The sequence below is a fragment of the Pan paniscus genome, chromosome 11, assembly GCF_029289425.2.
Source record: "Pan paniscus chromosome 11, NHGRI_mPanPan1-v2.0_pri, whole genome shotgun sequence".
Taxonomy (NCBI): Eukaryota; Metazoa; Chordata; class Mammalia; order Primates; family Hominidae; genus Pan; species Pan paniscus.
The window spans coordinates 8,170,881-8,189,456 of NC_073260.2; the positions used below are offsets into that span (position 1 = coordinate 8,170,881).

The 18,576-nt window shown below is 40.2% G+C and overlaps 1 protein-coding gene across 7 annotated transcripts in view; it reads right to left on the reverse strand.

Annotated features, from left to right (window-relative positions):
• The window catches only part of NUP214 (nucleoporin 214), a 109,883-nt gene that overhangs the window by 53,545 nt on the left and 37,762 nt on the right, over positions 1-18,576 (reverse strand). For all 7 annotated transcript variants that reach the window (XM_008975944.5, XM_003822384.6, XM_055117570.2 and 4 more), the window contains exons 19-24: positions 18,038-18,220; positions 17,256-17,341; positions 17,067-17,150; positions 6,893-7,156; positions 5,595-5,756; positions 2,802-2,901 (exon numbers count right to left, since the gene is read on the reverse strand). In XM_008975944.5, coding sequence (XP_008974192.2) covers positions 2,802-2,901; positions 5,595-5,756; positions 6,893-7,156; positions 17,067-17,150; positions 17,256-17,341; positions 18,038-18,220 — 879 coding nt within the window. The remainder of the gene's footprint in view (positions 1-2,801; positions 2,902-5,594; positions 5,757-6,892; positions 7,157-17,066; positions 17,151-17,255; positions 17,342-18,037; positions 18,221-18,576) is intronic.

The window sequence follows — 18,576 nt, forward strand, 5'->3', positions numbered from 1 at the left end:
AGGCCCTGTGCTTGGAGCTTTCTTCCGAGATATTAATGAGACCTGCTGTGTGGCCTTTCTCTCTTCATTCAAAGGCCACCTTCCCGAGGAGGCCTTCCCTGGCCACCCTATTTAAAATTATAACCCATGTTCAGACAATACTCTCTAACCTTTCCCCCACTTTAATTTTCTCCATCACACCATATCACCATCTAATATATTACATATTTTACTTATTTATTTTGATTATTGTTTGTCTCTCCAAACAATCAGTCTGTTAGTTTTTTTGGTCTATTTTGTTAACAACAAAACAGGTAGTTTATCTCCAGCACCTAAGAATACTGTGTGGCATACGACAAATGCTCATTAAGTATTTGTTGAAAGAATGAATAAATGAATGAATGCACACCAAAATAAGTGTTTGTGTAATTGGCAGTTTCCCGGCTGTCTTCTTGTTTGGTTTGTCTTATTCAACTACCCTATCTCTAGTACCCAGGGCAGTATCATGCTCACAGCAGACGCTGTGTAAGAATCTGCTGAATCAAGCGATGGAGCACTGCAAAGGAATTTGAATAGCTGTGGGTTGGCGCCAGATAAACACTCTTCCAACGAACTGAATGGATGAGGCCAATGAACATAAAGTACACCAATGGCAGAAATATGTAAGCTCATCCTATGATAAATCTTCGGTAGATACCACTGAGAAAAAGCTAACTGCAAAATTAAATACTTAAAATACACTTAGGAAACTACTGTTTAAAAGAATCTGTTCCACGAGAGCTGGCTGAAAATAATTTAAAAAATAAAACATAAAAGAATCTGAAAGCAAGTCATTTTACAATGAACATATTCATCTTTCCTGGGGAGGGGTGGCAGTAAATACCAATTTTCACTTTTCAATTTATGTTTGGAGTAGAGTTTACCTATTATTCAATAAATGATTATTGAAAGGAATGCTTCTACATTTCAGGCACCATGCTGGGCATACACATGAAATAATTATACCAGAGTCCAATTCTGTGGAGAATGGAACAGAAAGTTTCTTCAAGATTTCTTAAGTTGTCTGAGATTTTTCTTGTCAGAAAGAGTAGACTCAAAATTACTCCTTGAACAAACCCTTCATCAAAGATCAGCTCAGATGAACCATTTAGGGAAATGAAGCTTGAGAGAAGGAGAAGTGGAATCTCCAAAAGGTGCTTCTCATACATGGTTAGCACCTAATATATCTCAGAAATACCAGACAATACTTCCTGTACCATACGCTGAATTTTCCCATCTTATGTAACATTCTGCCTTTCCGTGGCTTTTCCTTGCCTTCCCTATGCTGGGAATCTGGCTACAATTCCCAAACTCTAATGCATAGTTCTTTCCCTTGAAAAGCTTGCAACAACCACAAATACCGTCTTGGTCTAAACAGCATACCAAGGCTCCGAGGTCACTACAAAATAGTAATAGAGAAGGCTTGTTTTTTGGCTGTTAGTATAGCCCTGAGATAACTAAAAATTCCTCAAACAAGCAGTGTTGATAAACAGAACATGGAAAAAAAGAGGCCAGCGGACCAGTGAGGCAGGGCCACTTGAGAGAGGGAAAACAGAACCGTGGGCAGATCTGCTCTGTGCAATGGCAGAGGGTGGGCACGCTGTGGAGAACCACAAGGTCTATGGCTGCCCTTCTTGCTGCTAGACTAATCATGGGTACCAGACACTAACTCCCTGAAATCTGATACTAGTCCTCAAGATCCCCATGTTCCAAGTGAGGAAATGTCCCTCAACTCTTCCCTTTGCCACAGGGGATGGTGGTTGGTCTAAAGGGATCACAGTCACGAAATATGCAGGGCAAAGCAGGGCACAGGCATGTTCTGTGAACCTGCCCAGGGCAGCGGGAGGGAGTCAGCACCCTGAATTCTGAACACAGATGAGGACTAAAGAAAAATGAGCTAGGCTGGGCACAGTGGCTCCTGCCTATAATCACAGCACTTTGTGAGGATGAGGTGAGAGGATCACTTGAGCCCAGAAATTTGAGACCAGCCTGGGGTGACATGGCAAAAACTCCATCTCTGCAAAAAATTAAAAAATTAGCTGGGTGTGGTGTCATGTGCCTGTAGTCCCAGCAGCTACTTGGGAGGCAGATATGGGAGCATGGCTTGGGCCCAGAAGGTTAAGGCTACAGTGTGCCATGATCGTACCGCACTCTGCACTCCAGTCTGGGCAAGAGTGAGACCTTGTCTAAAAAAAAAAAAAAAAAAAAAAACAACAACAACAACAAAACCACCACCACCACCAAAAAAACAAGTGAGCTCCACCAGCAACAATCCACCCCTCAAACATGGCATGGCAGAGAAGCTAAAGTCTCCAAACAGAGCTGCTGTCTTTTATACAAAAGCAAAAGAAATGGGAAGAACAGAAATGCCTGGAGAAGGGAAGTGAGGGAGGAGAGTGTCACCCTTGAGATTACAGTTTCCAGAATCAAGTCTGCATGAGACCCAAAGCATCAACTCTGGAACCCCTAGGGCATTTAAAAAAAAAAAAATCAACCTGCACACCTAATGTGTACCACACAGAGACTTACACATGGCAAACAGAAACTGAGCATACAGCATCAAGACAAACTTTAAAAGTTTGTGAGGCAACTGTCACTGGCCAGTTAAAAAGGACAATCTCCTGAAAATGCATTGTGTAGGCAGGCTTAGCCGCCACCCCCCTTATAACCTAAGGTGGTGCAGGAAAACCAGACTGTGACAGTGGCACTGCTGCTCCCTGCAGGCAGTCCACCGCTACTACAGAAGCAGCCAGGGGCTGAAACACACTGCAGTCAGAACATACCCCATGGCTGTAGAAGGGGTTGCAGGGTTATTCTTCAATTCCTGCACATTTACCACTTGAGGGACATTCTTCAACGTTGATTCAGTCAAAGTGTTTACAGCTAATTTAAACAGAGAAGAGAGAACACCATATTAACTCCAGCAAAGGATAAAAAGTTCTAGCCACATATAAATGAAAAACCAAGACATGAGCCCAAGCAGATTAGAGCCTTATCATGTGAAGGAAATCTACTCTAGGTAGTTCTTGCAGCATTGTGTTCAAAGGAACACCTGGCCTACTCCATTAACACAGGTGATGGAACAAGGCTTCCTGTAACTGAATCGAATGTACTAGAGTAGGGGAAAAGAATTCTCTGGCCAGCTTTTCTACAACAGAGCTGAGACACCTGCCACACTGCTGGCTTGTCCTGGAAAAGGGCAGCTTGAGCCAGAGGATTAACAGCATCTAGACTCAGGATTTCTGCCACTCATTCACTGTCTTTCTTTAACATGGGCTTATTATGTGCCAGGCTCTGTGTTAGGGGCTGCGAATACAAAATGTATCTATAGTTTCTTCTCTAAAGAAACTCATGGCCTAGTGAGACAGACAGGCATAATGAATAAAATGTGGGAAATGGAGCTTGGACAATAATGGGAGAAGAGACTAAGAGGCATATATTTGACACCTCCTCATCAGCTTTTACTTTGTCTTATAATTTTAAATTGTATCCCAAAAGACTTAATGACATTCTATAATTAGCAATTAAGGAAGCCTGAGCAAAGCTTGTGGCTCATTACTAACTGCATTACTGGCCAAGGTGAAGGTGGTTATCACAAGCAGAATGACAGACCTGTAGTTAATTCTTTTATTCCCTCTTTCAAAGAAGTGACCAGAACATCTTGCCTACGACTGCACATCTTTCATATTTCATATTCAAAGGTGCCTATACCTTAGAAATTTTTGCATCCAACATGATAATACAGATCACACCACCTTCTGCTGAGTGGAACAATCCTCAATCCTAATAGATTTTAACGTTTTACAGATCATTGACTCGATCAACTTGATTTCAGGCCTGTTCAGCACAATGGCAAGATTCTGCTTGGTCCAAGTAATATTTAAAGAGATCAAAGAATTCTATTTTTAGAAAGCTCAAAGGTACCTTAAAAGTTATCTTTGTTTTGTTCTTCAATATATATGTTAGATGTCTTAATAAAGGTTTTAATATTTGAATTTTTCTTTACAATCTTTTGATTTATCACTGTTTAATGTTAGTTCTTTTTTCCTAAATCAAACTAGTATGTCTTTTTAGTCTTTAAAAAAAACTCTAAATTGATAAGTGTTGTAAGCAGTGATACATCTAAAAAATAATTCTACTCAGCTAAAATGAAAATATTTGGCTTATATCTGTTTCTTGACCCTGGCACTACTGACATTTTGGGGCTAGATAACCCTTTGTTGTGGGGGTGTCTTATGCATTTTAAAGATTTTTTTTTTTTGCAGCATTCCTGGCCTCTACCCACTAAATGCCAGCAACTCTGCCAACTGTTTCAGGGGTGGAGGAGAGGGAAGCGGGGGCAGCCTCTAGTTGAGAACTACTAGCTTATAAAACTGATAACTAGTGATAACTGAAGTCCTTGAGACCAACTACGCAGACTGTAAAATCCTAATGTACAATGTACATTAATGTAGAAAGTAGTAGAAAGTTTGGGATAATGACAAGCCACTGACGAAATGTTAAGTGCTAACTGGCTTATTAGTGCTTCCTTCTGTAAAAGTTAAATTTTACAATGTTAAAAAAAAAGCTTTGGTCAGGAGCAGTGGCTCATGCCTATAATCCCAGCACTTTGGGAGGTAGAGGCGGGTGGATCACTTGAGCCCCGGAGTTTGAGACCAGCTTGGATAACATGGTGAAATCCCGTCTCTACAAAATTTTTTAAAATATTTGCCTGGTGTAGTGGTGCATGCCTGTAGTCCTAGCTATCCAGGAGGCTGAGGTGGGAAGGTCACCTGGGTTCGGGAGATCACGGAGGCTGCAGCGAGCCGTGATCGCACCAGTGTCCTCCAGCCTAGGCAACATAGTGAGACCCTGTCTCAAAAGAAAAAAAAAAAAGCTTCATGCAAGATATAGTTGGAGAAGAAAAAATGCTCAACTGAAAAAGAGCAGAGGGTTAGAGTCTGGGTTCTGCTACTTATTGGTGGGATAACCTTCACCTCTCTGAACTTCAGATTACTCAAACACAAAATGGTCATTCTTTTTGTTTGTTTGTGTTTGTTCTGTTTTAGAGATGAGGTCTCACTATGTTGCCAAGGGTGGTCTCAAACTCCTGGCCTCAAGTGATCCTCCCACCTCAGCCTCCCAAAGTGCTGGGATTACAGGCATGAGTCACTATGCCCAGCCAAAATAGCCATTCAAATACCTACTTCTTGGGGTAGCTGCAATCTGTAAGATACTAAGAGATGACGCTAGTGTTATTCGATGATCGAATTTCAAAGGTTATAATTTTAGGGCTCTAAGCAGACATTATTCAAAAGTAGGATTAGCAATTTTGTTTAAAAAAAAAACAAACCCCACTGATTTCCACCTTAACTAAATGTGGCAGTTCTAATCCCTCCCCTTAAAAGCAAAGATTTTCAGACCTAGTCTCTGCTTTCTTAGAACTCTCTCCACAAAGGGGAGAGGACTGTCACATCAATCTTCTCTTCTGAAGGGCACCAAAGAGAGCCCACTGTTTCTTGCCACCTGCTGTCCTGGCCTGTGACTCAGACAGCTCATAATCAGCCTCTGTACAGGTATGGGGCTACAGCTTTTACCTGGTGCCTGACTGGCCATCTGCCGCCTGAGTGCTGCTGCGGCAGCTGCCTGCGGGGCTGAGATGGGGTGGGAAGGACTAGGTGCACCATGTTTCACGGTTTTCGTGGCAAGCATTGTGCTATCGGCCCCTTGAGGAATAATTTTGCTAGCAGATGTAGCCACTAAGAGGAAAAGAAAAATTAAGTGTGAGTGGGTGAGAGAACAGGAAAATACAAAAGGTTAAATTGGTAAATTCTTTATGTTCGACTGCAGGGAAAATGCTAAAATTAGCGTTAACATAGAAAAGTACCAGTAAACTAACAGGCTGGCATCTATATCTTTCAGTTATCGCATGAAATTTGCCTACCCACCTCTACTAAGATACATCATCATTTCCTGATACTGATTGAGATATAACTTTTATACCAACATAGACCAATTCCCTGATCCCCTCTCACAAATTCTCTTCATTCTAGTACCTAACACTGGTATTTTTCTCTGCTGGAAGTCACTTTGATGCAAAGCCCTGACACTGTACTGAAAGTGTGGGGGCACAACACCTGTCAGTACAGTGAGCCAATACTGACCACAAGCATCAGAGCTGGTGAGTTCTGAGGCAGAATATGCCACAAGTCAGGCTGAAATGAGCCAGGATTTAAAAGATGAGTGTGGATGTTGCTTTATAACTGAAGCAAACAGCCCCCTTTTACTTCTGAAAAAGACCTGTTTTAAAAAACAAGCTGGCTCAGCAGAAAAACTGTTATAGCGCATAAACTTGGAGAGCCATCTCCTTCCTCACAATGGCCTAGCAACTGCTTTCAAGGGGAACACACATCTTTTCAATCAGTCTTCTAATTTCTAGAATATAAGCAGAAGTGAGTTGAGCAGCCAGGTGCAGTGGCTCATGCCTGTAATCCTGCCACTCTGGGAGGCCAAGGCAGGTGGATCACCTGAGGTCAGGAGTTTGAGACCAGCCTGGCCAACACAACATGGTGAAACCCCGTCTCCACTAAAAATACAAAAATTAGCCAGGCGTGGTGGTGCACGCCTGTAATCCCAGCTACTTGGGAGGGTGAGGCAGGAGAATCATTTGAACCCGGGAGGTGGATGTTGCAGTGAGCCTAGATCGTGCCATTACACTCCAGCCTGGGCAACAGAGTGAGACTCCACCTCAAAAAAAAAAAAAAAAAAAAAAAAAAAAAAAGTGGGCTGGAGGCAACCACCATATTGGTGTGACAGTATAAGACCCAGTTACAATTCCTTCATTAGTTAGAAACATCATAGGGAAAAACAGTTTGCTTTCCCACTGTTTACTTACCTGAAGTTCCCATCACACCAGGTGAAGAACCATGAACCAGGTGAGATTTAGCAAATGGTGCTGCATGGGGCAAGAGACTGGGCTGGATGGAAGGAGTGCGAACCACGGGGGCGTGCCGAGGGGCCTGAACCACTGCCTCCTCATCTTTACAGGACGTCCGTGCATCTTCACTCTCCAGAGACTGGGAGACAGATGACGTTGAGCTGACTTCATCCAAGTCTTCATAATATCTCTGAGACAGAAAGGCTGATCGAGACAGGCTGGCTACAAAAGCCCCAAACAAAACACAATTTAGACAACTCAAAGCAAGCCCAAAAGCTAAGTAATTTTCACTGTTGATAAAAAAAAAATACTCAACTTGTAAAATGATTTAATTATTACTTATTTTAAGTGGGAGCAGGTATTGTCAAATGTGAACAAAAATGGTTTTGGGTCTTTGCTCAGATGGGGATTTGAGAAACTGCGGTGTGTGAACGAGAACATCTTGGGGCTGTTAAAAGAATGTGAAAAAGTAAGAGACAGAATTAATGCTGGTGTCAAAGTAGAAGCCTGGAGCCCTCACTAGTATAATAATAATATACTAGAAATGTAACAGGCAAGTTTCCATGGTAGGGTGAACAATCACACCATTACTGTCACCTTCCAATGATAAGCTTCTAAGAACAGGTCCAACGCAAAATGGAATAGAAAGAATGTCCTCGGTCCTGAGTGTCTCGAACATTTCCAGATAAATCTAATGATTCTTCTGATTCAGACAATTAGGTTTAAAAAAAAAAATACAAGAGACTGGGTGCAGTGGCTCAGGCCTATAATCCCAGCACTTTGGGAGATTGAGGAAGGAGGACTGCTTGAAGCCAGGAGTTCAAGACCAGCTTAGGCAACATAGTGAGACCCTGTCTCTACAAAAAATAGGGTAACAGAGTGAAACCCTGTCTCAAAAAAAAAAAAAAAAAAAAAAAAAAAGGCTGGGTGCAGTGGCTCAAGCCTGTAATCCCAGCACTTTGGGAGGCTGAGGTGGGCAGATCACCAGCTCAGGAGTTCAAGACCAGCCTGGCAAATATGGTGAAACCCCATCTCTACTAAAAAATACAAAAATTAGCCAGTCGTGGTGGTGCACACCTGTACTCCCAGCTACTCAGGAGGCTGAGGCAGGAGAATCGCTTGAACCCGGCAGGTGGAGGTTGCAGTGAGCCCAGATTGCACCACTGCACTGCAGCCTGGGCGACAGAGTGAGACGACTCCTCAAATAACAACAAGAAAAACCCAAAAGAGAAAATAGAATTGAATTGAACTGAATCCCGGCCTTCTGTTTAGACTTCGAAGAGTAAGGCTTTATGTCATGTTAACTTTCTATCATAAATTTCAGAATGCAAGTGAATACTTCCTGTATATTGGAAAAAACAAAAACCAAACAAAATAATCTAGCCCTTTTTCTTCCCTCCCCAAGTTATTTAACACGGCTCTGCAAATATTTATTGACTTTTGTGTCCCATGTGCACATGGCTCTGCAAGATTTTATTGTCATAATGTAAGTATAACATAAACAAATGCCACTAAAAACCAATGCTATGTGCTACGGCTGTCTTAGCCAATTTGGTAGCCAGTAGCCATATGTGGCTATTTAAATTTAAAGTAATCAAAAGCAAATTAATGAAAAATCAATTCCTCGATTGCACTATCCACATTTCATGTACTCTACAGCCACATGTGGCTAGTAGCTACCCTGTTGGACAGCAAAGATACAGAACATTTCCATCATCACAGAAAATCTTCCTGTGAGACAGCAAAAGAAACTACCATCAGAGTGAACAGGCAACCTACAAAATGGGAGAAAATTTTCACAACCTACTCATCTGACAAAGGGCTAATATCCAGAATCTACAATGAACTCAAACAAATTTACAAGAAAAAAACAAACAACCCCATCAAAAAGTGGGCAAAGGACATGAACAGACACTTCTCAAAAGAAGACATTTATGCAGCCAAAAAACACATGAAAAAATGCTCACCATCACTGGCCATCAGAGAAATGCAAATCAAAACCACAATGAGATACCATCTCACGCCAGTTAGAATGGCAATCATTAAAAAGTCAGGAAACAACAGGTGCTGGAGAGGATGTGGAGAAATAGGAACACTTTTACACTGTTGGTGGGACTGTAAACTAGTTCAACCATTGTGGAAGTCAGTGTGGCGATTCCTCAGGGATCTAGAACTAGAAATACCATTTGACCCAGCCATCCCATTACTGGGTATATACCCAAAGGACTATAAATCATGCTGCTATAAAGACACATGCACACGTATGTTTATTGTGGCATTATTCACAATAGCAAAGACTTGGAACCAACCCAAATGTCCAACAATGATAGACTGGTTTAAGAAAATGTGGCACATATACATCATGGAATACTATGCAGCCATAAAAAATGATGAGTTCATGTCCTTTGTAGGGACATGGATGAAACTGGAAATCATCATTCTCAGTAAACTATTGCAAGGACAAAAAACCAAACACCGCATGTTCTCACTCATAGGTGGGAATTGAACAATGAGAACACATGGACACAGGAAGGGGAATATCACACTCTGGGGACTGTTGTGGGGTGGGGGGAGGAGGGAGGGATAGCATTAGGAGATATACCTAAGGCTAAATGAAGAGTTAATGGGTGCAGCACACCAGCATGGCACATGTATACATATGTAACTAACCTGCACATTGTGCACATGTACCCTAAAACTTAAAGTATAACAAAAAAAAAAAAAAAAAGAAAATCTTCCTGTGAGATAACAACTAGGTACTGTTTTAAGCCGCTAGGTTTGTGATAATTTGTTACGGCATCCATAGGAAACTAATACAAACCCATGTTTTCTTGGGGCCAAATTTCTCTCCATAATTTCTCTAAAATCCTATTATAGTTCCTGATAGTAACAATAAAAGATGACTCAAATAATCACATCACCTTCAAGAACTAGACAGAAAGAGACACTGGAATAACTATGTAACCTCCAAGGTCCTATGTAACATGAGGGTACTCTTAGTTCCTTCCTTCACCTTTCTGAGGCAATTTACCATCAACTGAAAGATGCAATGGGCATGCTCATTCACAGAAGCATGGGGCATGGACTGCTCACTATGCCAATGGTGCTGCCTCCACCATTAATGGGTGCTGCTCTCTGCTGTGATCAAGGATGCAGCTAACTGCCTGGCATTAGAAAGAGGGTCCCACTGAAATTTAAAGAATCTTATTCCGTTTACACTCTACGTCAGATAAGGAAAGGTAGAAAGCTACATGACTGAGGGCAGGGAGGGTGGGGTGACAAAAGGATAGAAAGTCATATGATCATCTCAGTAGATGCAGCAAACCTCACATCTCAGGATGAACTACAGAAAGTGCTCCTTTTGAGATCAAGGATAGCTACACGACACTTTTACGCTGCACTGGAGGTTCTAGCCAGTGAAGTAAGGTAAAATAATAATAATAATAACAATAATGATAATAATAATAACAAAAGGACTGGAAAGGCAGAAACGTCACCATTAGTATCCATGGAGGATTTCATTGTTTCCATAGTTACAAGGCCAAGAAACAGCTACAGACGTGTTAGAATAAATGAATTCTGCCAGGTTGTTGGCTGTAAGTAAATATACATAAATCAACGGTATTTCTCTATACTACATCCAACATAAACCATAAAATTTAAGGAAAAAAAATCTACCATTATAAGAGCAACAAATTTTTGCAATTAAATTTTTAGCAATTAATCTAACGAAAGATGTGCATGTCTCCTATGCAGAAAACATTAAGAGAAATTAAAGAACACCCAAATATACAAATTGTACCCAGTTCAGGAACTGAGAGTTCACTACTGCACAAATGTCAATTCTCAAGTTGATCTAGAGACTCAATACAATTCCAATAAAAATCTCAACTTTCCTTTGAAGGCCGAGGAAGGCAAAATTCCTCTCCCAAGACTTTCTTTTTTTAAAGACGGAGTTTCGCTCTTGTTGCCCAAGCTGGAGTGCAACGGCATGATCTCGGCTCACTGCGACCTCTGCCTCCCGGGTTCAAGCGATTCTCCTGCCTCCCTTCTTTTTTATTTTTTTATTTTTTTATTGTGGTAAAATATACATAACATAAAATGCACCACAGTCACATTTTAAAGTGTACAGTTCCATGGTATAAATACATTCCTAATGTTGTATAACCGTGACTACCATCTATCTCCAGAACGTTTTCATCTTCCCAAACTGAAACTTCATCCCCATGAAACACTAACTCCCCATTTTCCCTCCTCCAGCTTCCGGCAGCCACCATTCTAGTTCTGTCTCTATGGTTTTGACTACTCTAGGTACAGGGAGGTAGAATTTAACAAGACAATTTTAAGGTTAATATGAAAACGTAAAACACCAAGAAAGCCAAAACATTCTAGAGCAGGGGTCAGAAAACTACAACCATAGACCAGCTGTCTCTTTGCAGAAATATAAAGTTTTGCTGAAACACAGACATGCCCCTCTCATCACATGGTCTGTGGCTGCTTTCCCATTACAACAGCAGAGTTAGGTAGGTGCAATGGAAACCACAGCACCTGCAAACCTCAACTATTCTCCAGCTGGCCCCTTACAGAAAAATCTGCCAACCCCTACTCTGAATTGTAGAACTTTCTGCAATGATGAAATGTTCTTCATACGTGTTTGCCATTACAGTAGCCATTAGTCACATGTGCCTACTGAGCACTTGAAATGTGGCTACTGGGATTGCAAAACTAAATTTTAAATGTTACTTATTTTTCTTTTTAAAATTTATATATTTATCTGAGACAGGGTCTCACCACTCCTTTCCCAGGCTGGTCTCGAACTCTTGGGCTCAAGTGATCCTCCTGCCTCAGCCTCCTCAAAACAGCTGGGATTACAGGCATGCACCACCTTGCCTTGCAATTTTATTTAATTTAAATGTAAGCAGAGGCTGGGCGTGGTGGCTCACACCTGTAATCCGAGCACTTTGGGAGTCCGAGGCAGGCGGATCACAAGGTCAGGAGATCGAGACCATCCTGGCCAACACGGTGAAACCCCCATCTCTACTAAAAATACAAAAAAATTAGCTGGGCATGGTGGCATGCAGCTGTAGTCCCAGCTACTTAAGAAGCTGAGGCAGGAGAATCGCTTGAACCCAGGAGGCAGAGGTTGCAGTGAGCTGAGATCGTGCCACTGCACTCCAGCCTGGCGACAGAGCGAGATTCTGTCTCCAAAAAAAAAAAAAAAAAAAAAAAAAAAAAAAAAAAAAAAAACAATGTAAGCAGAATACCATATTGGACAGAACACCTCTAGAATCTAGCAACAGTATTGAGACTTATTTGAGCACTAATTAAGGCAGTGTGGCAGTAGTGCTTTCTAATCAGTGTATGAGACCAACAAACATACATGTATACGGATAAACGATTTATAATAAAAGTGGCCCTGCTAAGCAGGGAGGAGAGTCTTTTCAATAAATAGTGTTAGGACAAGCAGATATCCAAACACAAAAAAATGACACGTGAGCCATACCTTATATCACACACAAAAATCAATTATTGATAGGGTGAACAAAATATAGATATACAGTGGAATACTGTTCAATGACAAAATGGAATGAACTAATGATACATGGTACATATCATGGGTGAACAACAAAAACATGCTAAGTGAAAGAACCTAAACCCAAACACTATCAGACTCCATAATATATGCAATTTCTTTAAAAAGGCAGATCCAAGAAGAAAGAAAGCAGATCAGTGGTTGCTTGGGTAGAACAAGAATTGACTGCAAACAAGCTTGGGGAAACTTTTTAAGTGATGGAAATGTTCTAGAACTGAAATGTGGTGATGGGTATACAATTCTGTAAACTTAGCAAAAAGCATCCAGCTACCAGCAGGTGAGTTTTATATGTAAATTATACCTCAATAAAGTTGATCCAATTGTGAAAGACAAACTTTAATGTTTCTGGAAGATAATAAAGGTACATACCTACTTTCATTACCTACAGATAGAGGATTTCTTTAACAGAACACAAAAAGTACTAACTATAAAAGAAAAGGCTGATAAATCTCACTATTTTACAATTAAGAACTTCTGCTCACCAGGCTGGGCACAGTTGCTCACACCTGTAATCCCAGCGCTTTGGGAAGCTGAGGCAGGAAGATCACGTAAGGCCAGGAGTTCAAGATCAGCCTGAGCAATACAGCAAGACCATGTTCCTACAAAAACTAAAAAAATTATCTGGGCATGGTGGCCTGGCCTGTGCCTATAGTCCCAGCTACTCAGGAGGCTGAGGCAGGAGGATCGCTTCAGCCAGGGAGGATGGGGCTGCAGTGAGCTATGACTGCACCACTACACTCCAGCCTGGGCAACAGAGCAAGAGTCTGTTTCTAAAAACAAAAACAAAAACGAACTTCTGTTCACCAAGACATAATTAAGAGGACAAAAAGGCAAAGTGAGTATCTGCAACTCACAAAACCAACAAAGGCTGGTCTCCAGAATTGATAAAAACATTTACAAATCAATAAGACAGAGTATTCAATAATAAATGAATGAGCAAAAGATTTAATTCGGTACTCCACAAAAGAAGATATCCAAATGGTTAAAACATTTTACAAAAGAGTCCTACCAGAATAGTTAAAAGAAAAAAGACCGACAATATCAAGTTTGGCAAAGATGTGGAACAACCGTAACACTCATTTACTGATGATAAAGTACAACCACTTAGTAAAACCGCCTGGCAGAGTCCATGAAAGCTGAGCATATGGACAGACTATGAGCCAACAATGCCACTCCTAGCTATGTAACCAAATGAAAAGTACACATGTGCTCCGAGAGACACACACAGGAATATTCAGAACCTTTTCTGTAATAGCTATAAACTGAAAGCAGCACATGTCCAACAGGAAAATGAATAAACAAATACAGCATATTCATACAATAGAATCCTATACAGAGCAACTAAAATAACAGCTAGAGGCAACAACACGGATGGATCTTACAAGCCTGATGTGGAACAAGAGAAGCCCATTCAGAGACTACGTGAATGGATTTATGTGGTATGCAAAAACAGGCAAAACCAAATTATAGTGTTTTGGGAGGTATGCTTACATAGTAAAGCTCTGAAGGAAAACAAAGAAAAGGCGACTAAAGAGAATGACAACTTACGCAATGCAGAATCCTGGATTGGATCCTAGATCCAATCAACGTGTAGGGGTAAGTGGGACAGCCAGCAAAATTTGAGTATCAACTGTATATGAGATAACTGTATACGTTAAATTTCCTGAACCTGCAAACTGTATTATGGTGTGTAAGAGAGCACCTTTGTTCTTGGGAGGACACATGCTGAAATATTTAGGAATAAGGGGCGTTGTCTTCAGCTTATTCTCAGATAGTTCAGCAACAATTGTGGCAAACAGTAGTAAACATATGGGTGAGGGGTAAGTGGGTGCTTACTGTACTCGCAATTGGAAGTTCCAATTTTTTCAAAATAATAAATTAAAAATAACAAAAAATGTCAAATTAAAAAAAAAGGCAAAGGCAAAACTCTCACATAAGCCCATATAATCGTGCCTTACGGGAGGAAGGAAAACTGGGGTATGCAAGAGGGCTTCTAAAAAACGGCAATATTCTGTTTCTTGACCTGGGTAGAGGCTACAGGGATATACGTTTTTGTTTTGTGCACTTAATGTGTGTTGTTTTTCACAATTTTAAAAATTCAAAGTGTTTACATGCTGAGTTATTCTTCCCAGCATGCATACTAACATTAAATGAGTATCATGTGCAGTTATCTGCTTAATGTCTGAATTCCTCCTCTTAAATGAAAAGCTTCATGTGGGCAGAGACCATGTTTCTCTTATTTACCACTGATTGGATCAAACTAGGCAATCGTATTTATTGAATGAATGAATAAGTAAATTACATAAATCTCACTTGTAAGGACTATCTAAATATATAATCTGATGTGGGCTAAAGATTTGTGAACAAAGACGTTCTGAGAAAATTTTGGTAACAAGATTAGCAACAGGCATTATGGCCTTCTAATACAAGGAAATATTGTGCTGTCTTTATAAGGCACGTGTTCAAAGAATATTTAAACACAGAAGGCAGAGGAAAAGGTTAAGATTTTAAGTTTAAATATTTTTTCCAATTTTTAAAATTTGGTAAAATGTAACATAAAATTTACCATCTTAAGTGTTTTAAAGTACACAGTTCACTGGTATTAAGTACATTCGCATTGTTGTGTAATCATCACCACCATCCATCTCCAGAACTATTTTCCCTGTGCAAAACTGAAACTCTATACCCATTAAATAATAACTCCCCATGACCCCCCACCTCAGTCCTTCAGGCAACCCCTATTCTTGTTTCCATCTCTATGAATTTGATGTCTCTAGATACTTCATATAAGTGGAATCATACAGTATTTGTCTATTTGAGGACACTTAGCACAATGTCCTCAAGGTTCACTTATATTGTAACATGTCAAAAATTCCTTTTTAAAGACTGAATAATATTCCATTGTATAGACAGACATTTTGTTTATCCATTCATTCATTAACAGACACACTGTTTCCACCTCTTGGCTATTACCAATAATGCTGTCATGAGCATGGATACAAAAGTATCTCTTTGAAACCTTATTTTCAATTATTTGGGGTATATACCCAGAAGTGAAATTGCTGGATCATCCAGTAATCACATTTTTAATTTTTTGAGGAACCACCAAACTGTTTTCTACAGTGGCTTTACCATTTCACATTCCCACCAATAGTGCACAAAGCTTCCATTTTTGCCATATCTTCACCACCAGCATTTATTTTGTTTTTTTTTTTTTTAATAGTAAGGGCTCATGAATTTTAAATTAGAAAAAAATCAAGACACAAAACTGTTATAATCTCAATTTCATTTTAAAATAAATCAGATTTACATATGCAAAGAAAAAACTTTGGAACTAAACCAAAATAACTAAGTGAGGCCATATCTGGGTTGAGAGAGAGTAATTTTTTAACTTTTTAATTTTTTTTAGAGATTCTGTTGCTCAGGCTGGAGTGCAGTGGCATGCCCATAGCTCACTGCAGCTGCAGGCTCAAGCAACCCTCCTGCCTCAGACACCTGAAGAGCTAAGATTACAGGTGCATGCCACCGCACTCAGCTAATATTTTTTATTCTCCTTTATACTTTCCATATTTTTCCCAATGACCTACCAAGAGAATGTATTCTTTAGGTAAAAAAAATTTATTTGAAAATTAACTTGTCTCTGACTATTATTTATCTAATTTAGCTCTATGTGAGTACAGAAAAATAAATCAGTAAGATTAAATTTCTTTCAGTTATTCTGATTACCAAAAGCATTTGTTATTGGCATAAAAAAATTTTAACTGAAAACAGAATCTCAAAGAAAAATTTGGATATGGATACTAAAACAAAGCAGTTATGCCTAAAATTGTTTGTCACACATTTTTCTTTAAATTGAAGTTATTATCTAGGTAATGTAATGGGAAAAAAATTTATGGCTTCTTTAATCAAGTATTTTTAAGCAAGTATTTTTAATCAACATTGCTTAATCTTATTTTTTTCTTCTTTTTTCATAAAAGAAGCCTTTTTCGGCAAGGCACAGTGGCTCATACCTGTAATCCCAGCACTCTGGGAGGCTGAGGCAGGAGGATAACTTGAACCCAGGAGTTTGAGAACAGCCTGGGCAACATGGGGAGACTCCGTCTTTTATTTTTTTCTATTATTTATTTATTTTTTTAAAAACCTTTTTCCCAGATGCAAACTTACTCAAAACCCAACACAAATCAGAAAAGTAAACCTTCTCTGGCTAAAGCAGAGGCTAGGATCCAGCTCAGCCTATCTCAAACCCTTGTGAATCAGTGCCATAAAACTTGAGGACTGCAGAAAACAGTGTAAAAGCCAAAACGACTACTTTGCTGCTTCATCAAGTATATATAAGCTGGTTCTTATTCCACTATTCAGATTAACAACAGATTCTGGAGACATTTTCTCTATCCCCTATTAAGAACCAACACACACACACTTACACACACATACACAGCACCCTAGCTCACACGTGCACACATGCATGTGCGCGCGCGCACACACACACCCTACCGCACCCTATCACTATGTACAGGCCCAGTTACTGGTTCTCTTTACCTGGAGCAGTGGATCTCACTGGTGGGGTCTTCCTCTTGGCCAAGAAGTTTCTCAGTTGTGCCTGTTTCATGGGGGACAGTTTGGCTGCAAGAAATCCATAAACCCATAAATGATTAAGACTCAGTTTTTAAGATATCAGTACTTGGAAGAGAATAAAGGGAGTTAAAAGACTGGGAAGGATGCAATTACCTGGTACTTTGGGCAAGGATTTGGTGTGAGATTCTACGGTGGTTTTCAACAAAGCATTGCACAGGCTTTCCAGGTCACTGTCAAAACTGAAACAGAACAGTGTTAGATACAGACCAACTAGGAGCTGAAAGATCTGAGGCTGTCGGGGGTACACTATCCTCTTAAATATAAATGCAAGACATGAGAATATCCTCAATATATAAACATGCCATCTGACCAACTGACGGAATTAATCTAAAAGAAGTGAGATCACAATCATATTATATACCATCTCCACCTCAAACACAACATGATGGTGCCTCAGTAGAAAAAGTAATTAAAATTTATACATTTGGCCTAAAAGCATAAACACAAAACCATTTTGGTAAACTCAAGGCAAACTGTCAATCTGCCAGGGTCTGAAAGTCCCCCCATTCAAGCAGAATGGCAAATCTGGGCTTCAGAAACAAGTCAGTCAACTTAATCCTATCAGCTGATTTTCAATCAAACCATGACACTGTTACTATGGTGTATCACTTGCTGTGATATATTCAGCACCCATTTCATCAGTGTAATATTTTACAGACTTAATTTAACTCTCCAACAATCCCACGAAGCAGGTATTGTCATCCTCATTTTTTAGGCAAAGAAACAAAGGATCAGAGAGGGTGGGACCCTGACCAGGATTACACAGGTGAGAGACACAGAGTCACTTGCAAACCCATATCTGAACCACTCTGAGACTCCCTAAATGTTCATGCATTCATTCACCCATATTTATTGAGTGCAAGTCCTCTCCACACCTGTGAATGCTGCTCTGGGAAGGAACAGCCGAGGACAGGCTCCACAGGGAAGTCTGGTTGTAAAGGCGGAGCTGCTGAAGACTATCCACCAGGTGATTCAGCCTCTTCCTCTGTTGGTTGATGATTTCCCGGTTGTTGGCTAGGGTGTTAAACAGTGTCTCTCGCTCTGGCACAAGCAGGTGCCTGTTGACAACAATGAGAAAAGAATTAAACATGAATGGTTCAAGTAAAGGAATCTCCCAGTAAAAAAACAAACAAGACTACAATGGTAACAGTGAAAATGATAAAATGGAGAACCAGCACTGGACAAGAACCATTAAGAAATTACTAGAAAATAAAAAGGAGATGAAAGCCTAATGAAGATAAAATGGAATGTGGAGAAAACAGCTGGAAACAGGCAGGCCAGTCCTGTAGCAAAGGACAGCATACATTAGGTGAAACCTGAGAGAGGCCCTGGGAAGAAAAGGGCAGGAGTGAGGTGCGAGTCAGGAACAGGGGAAAAGCCAGTCAGCTTTCTACTTAGAATTTATCTGTTTTTC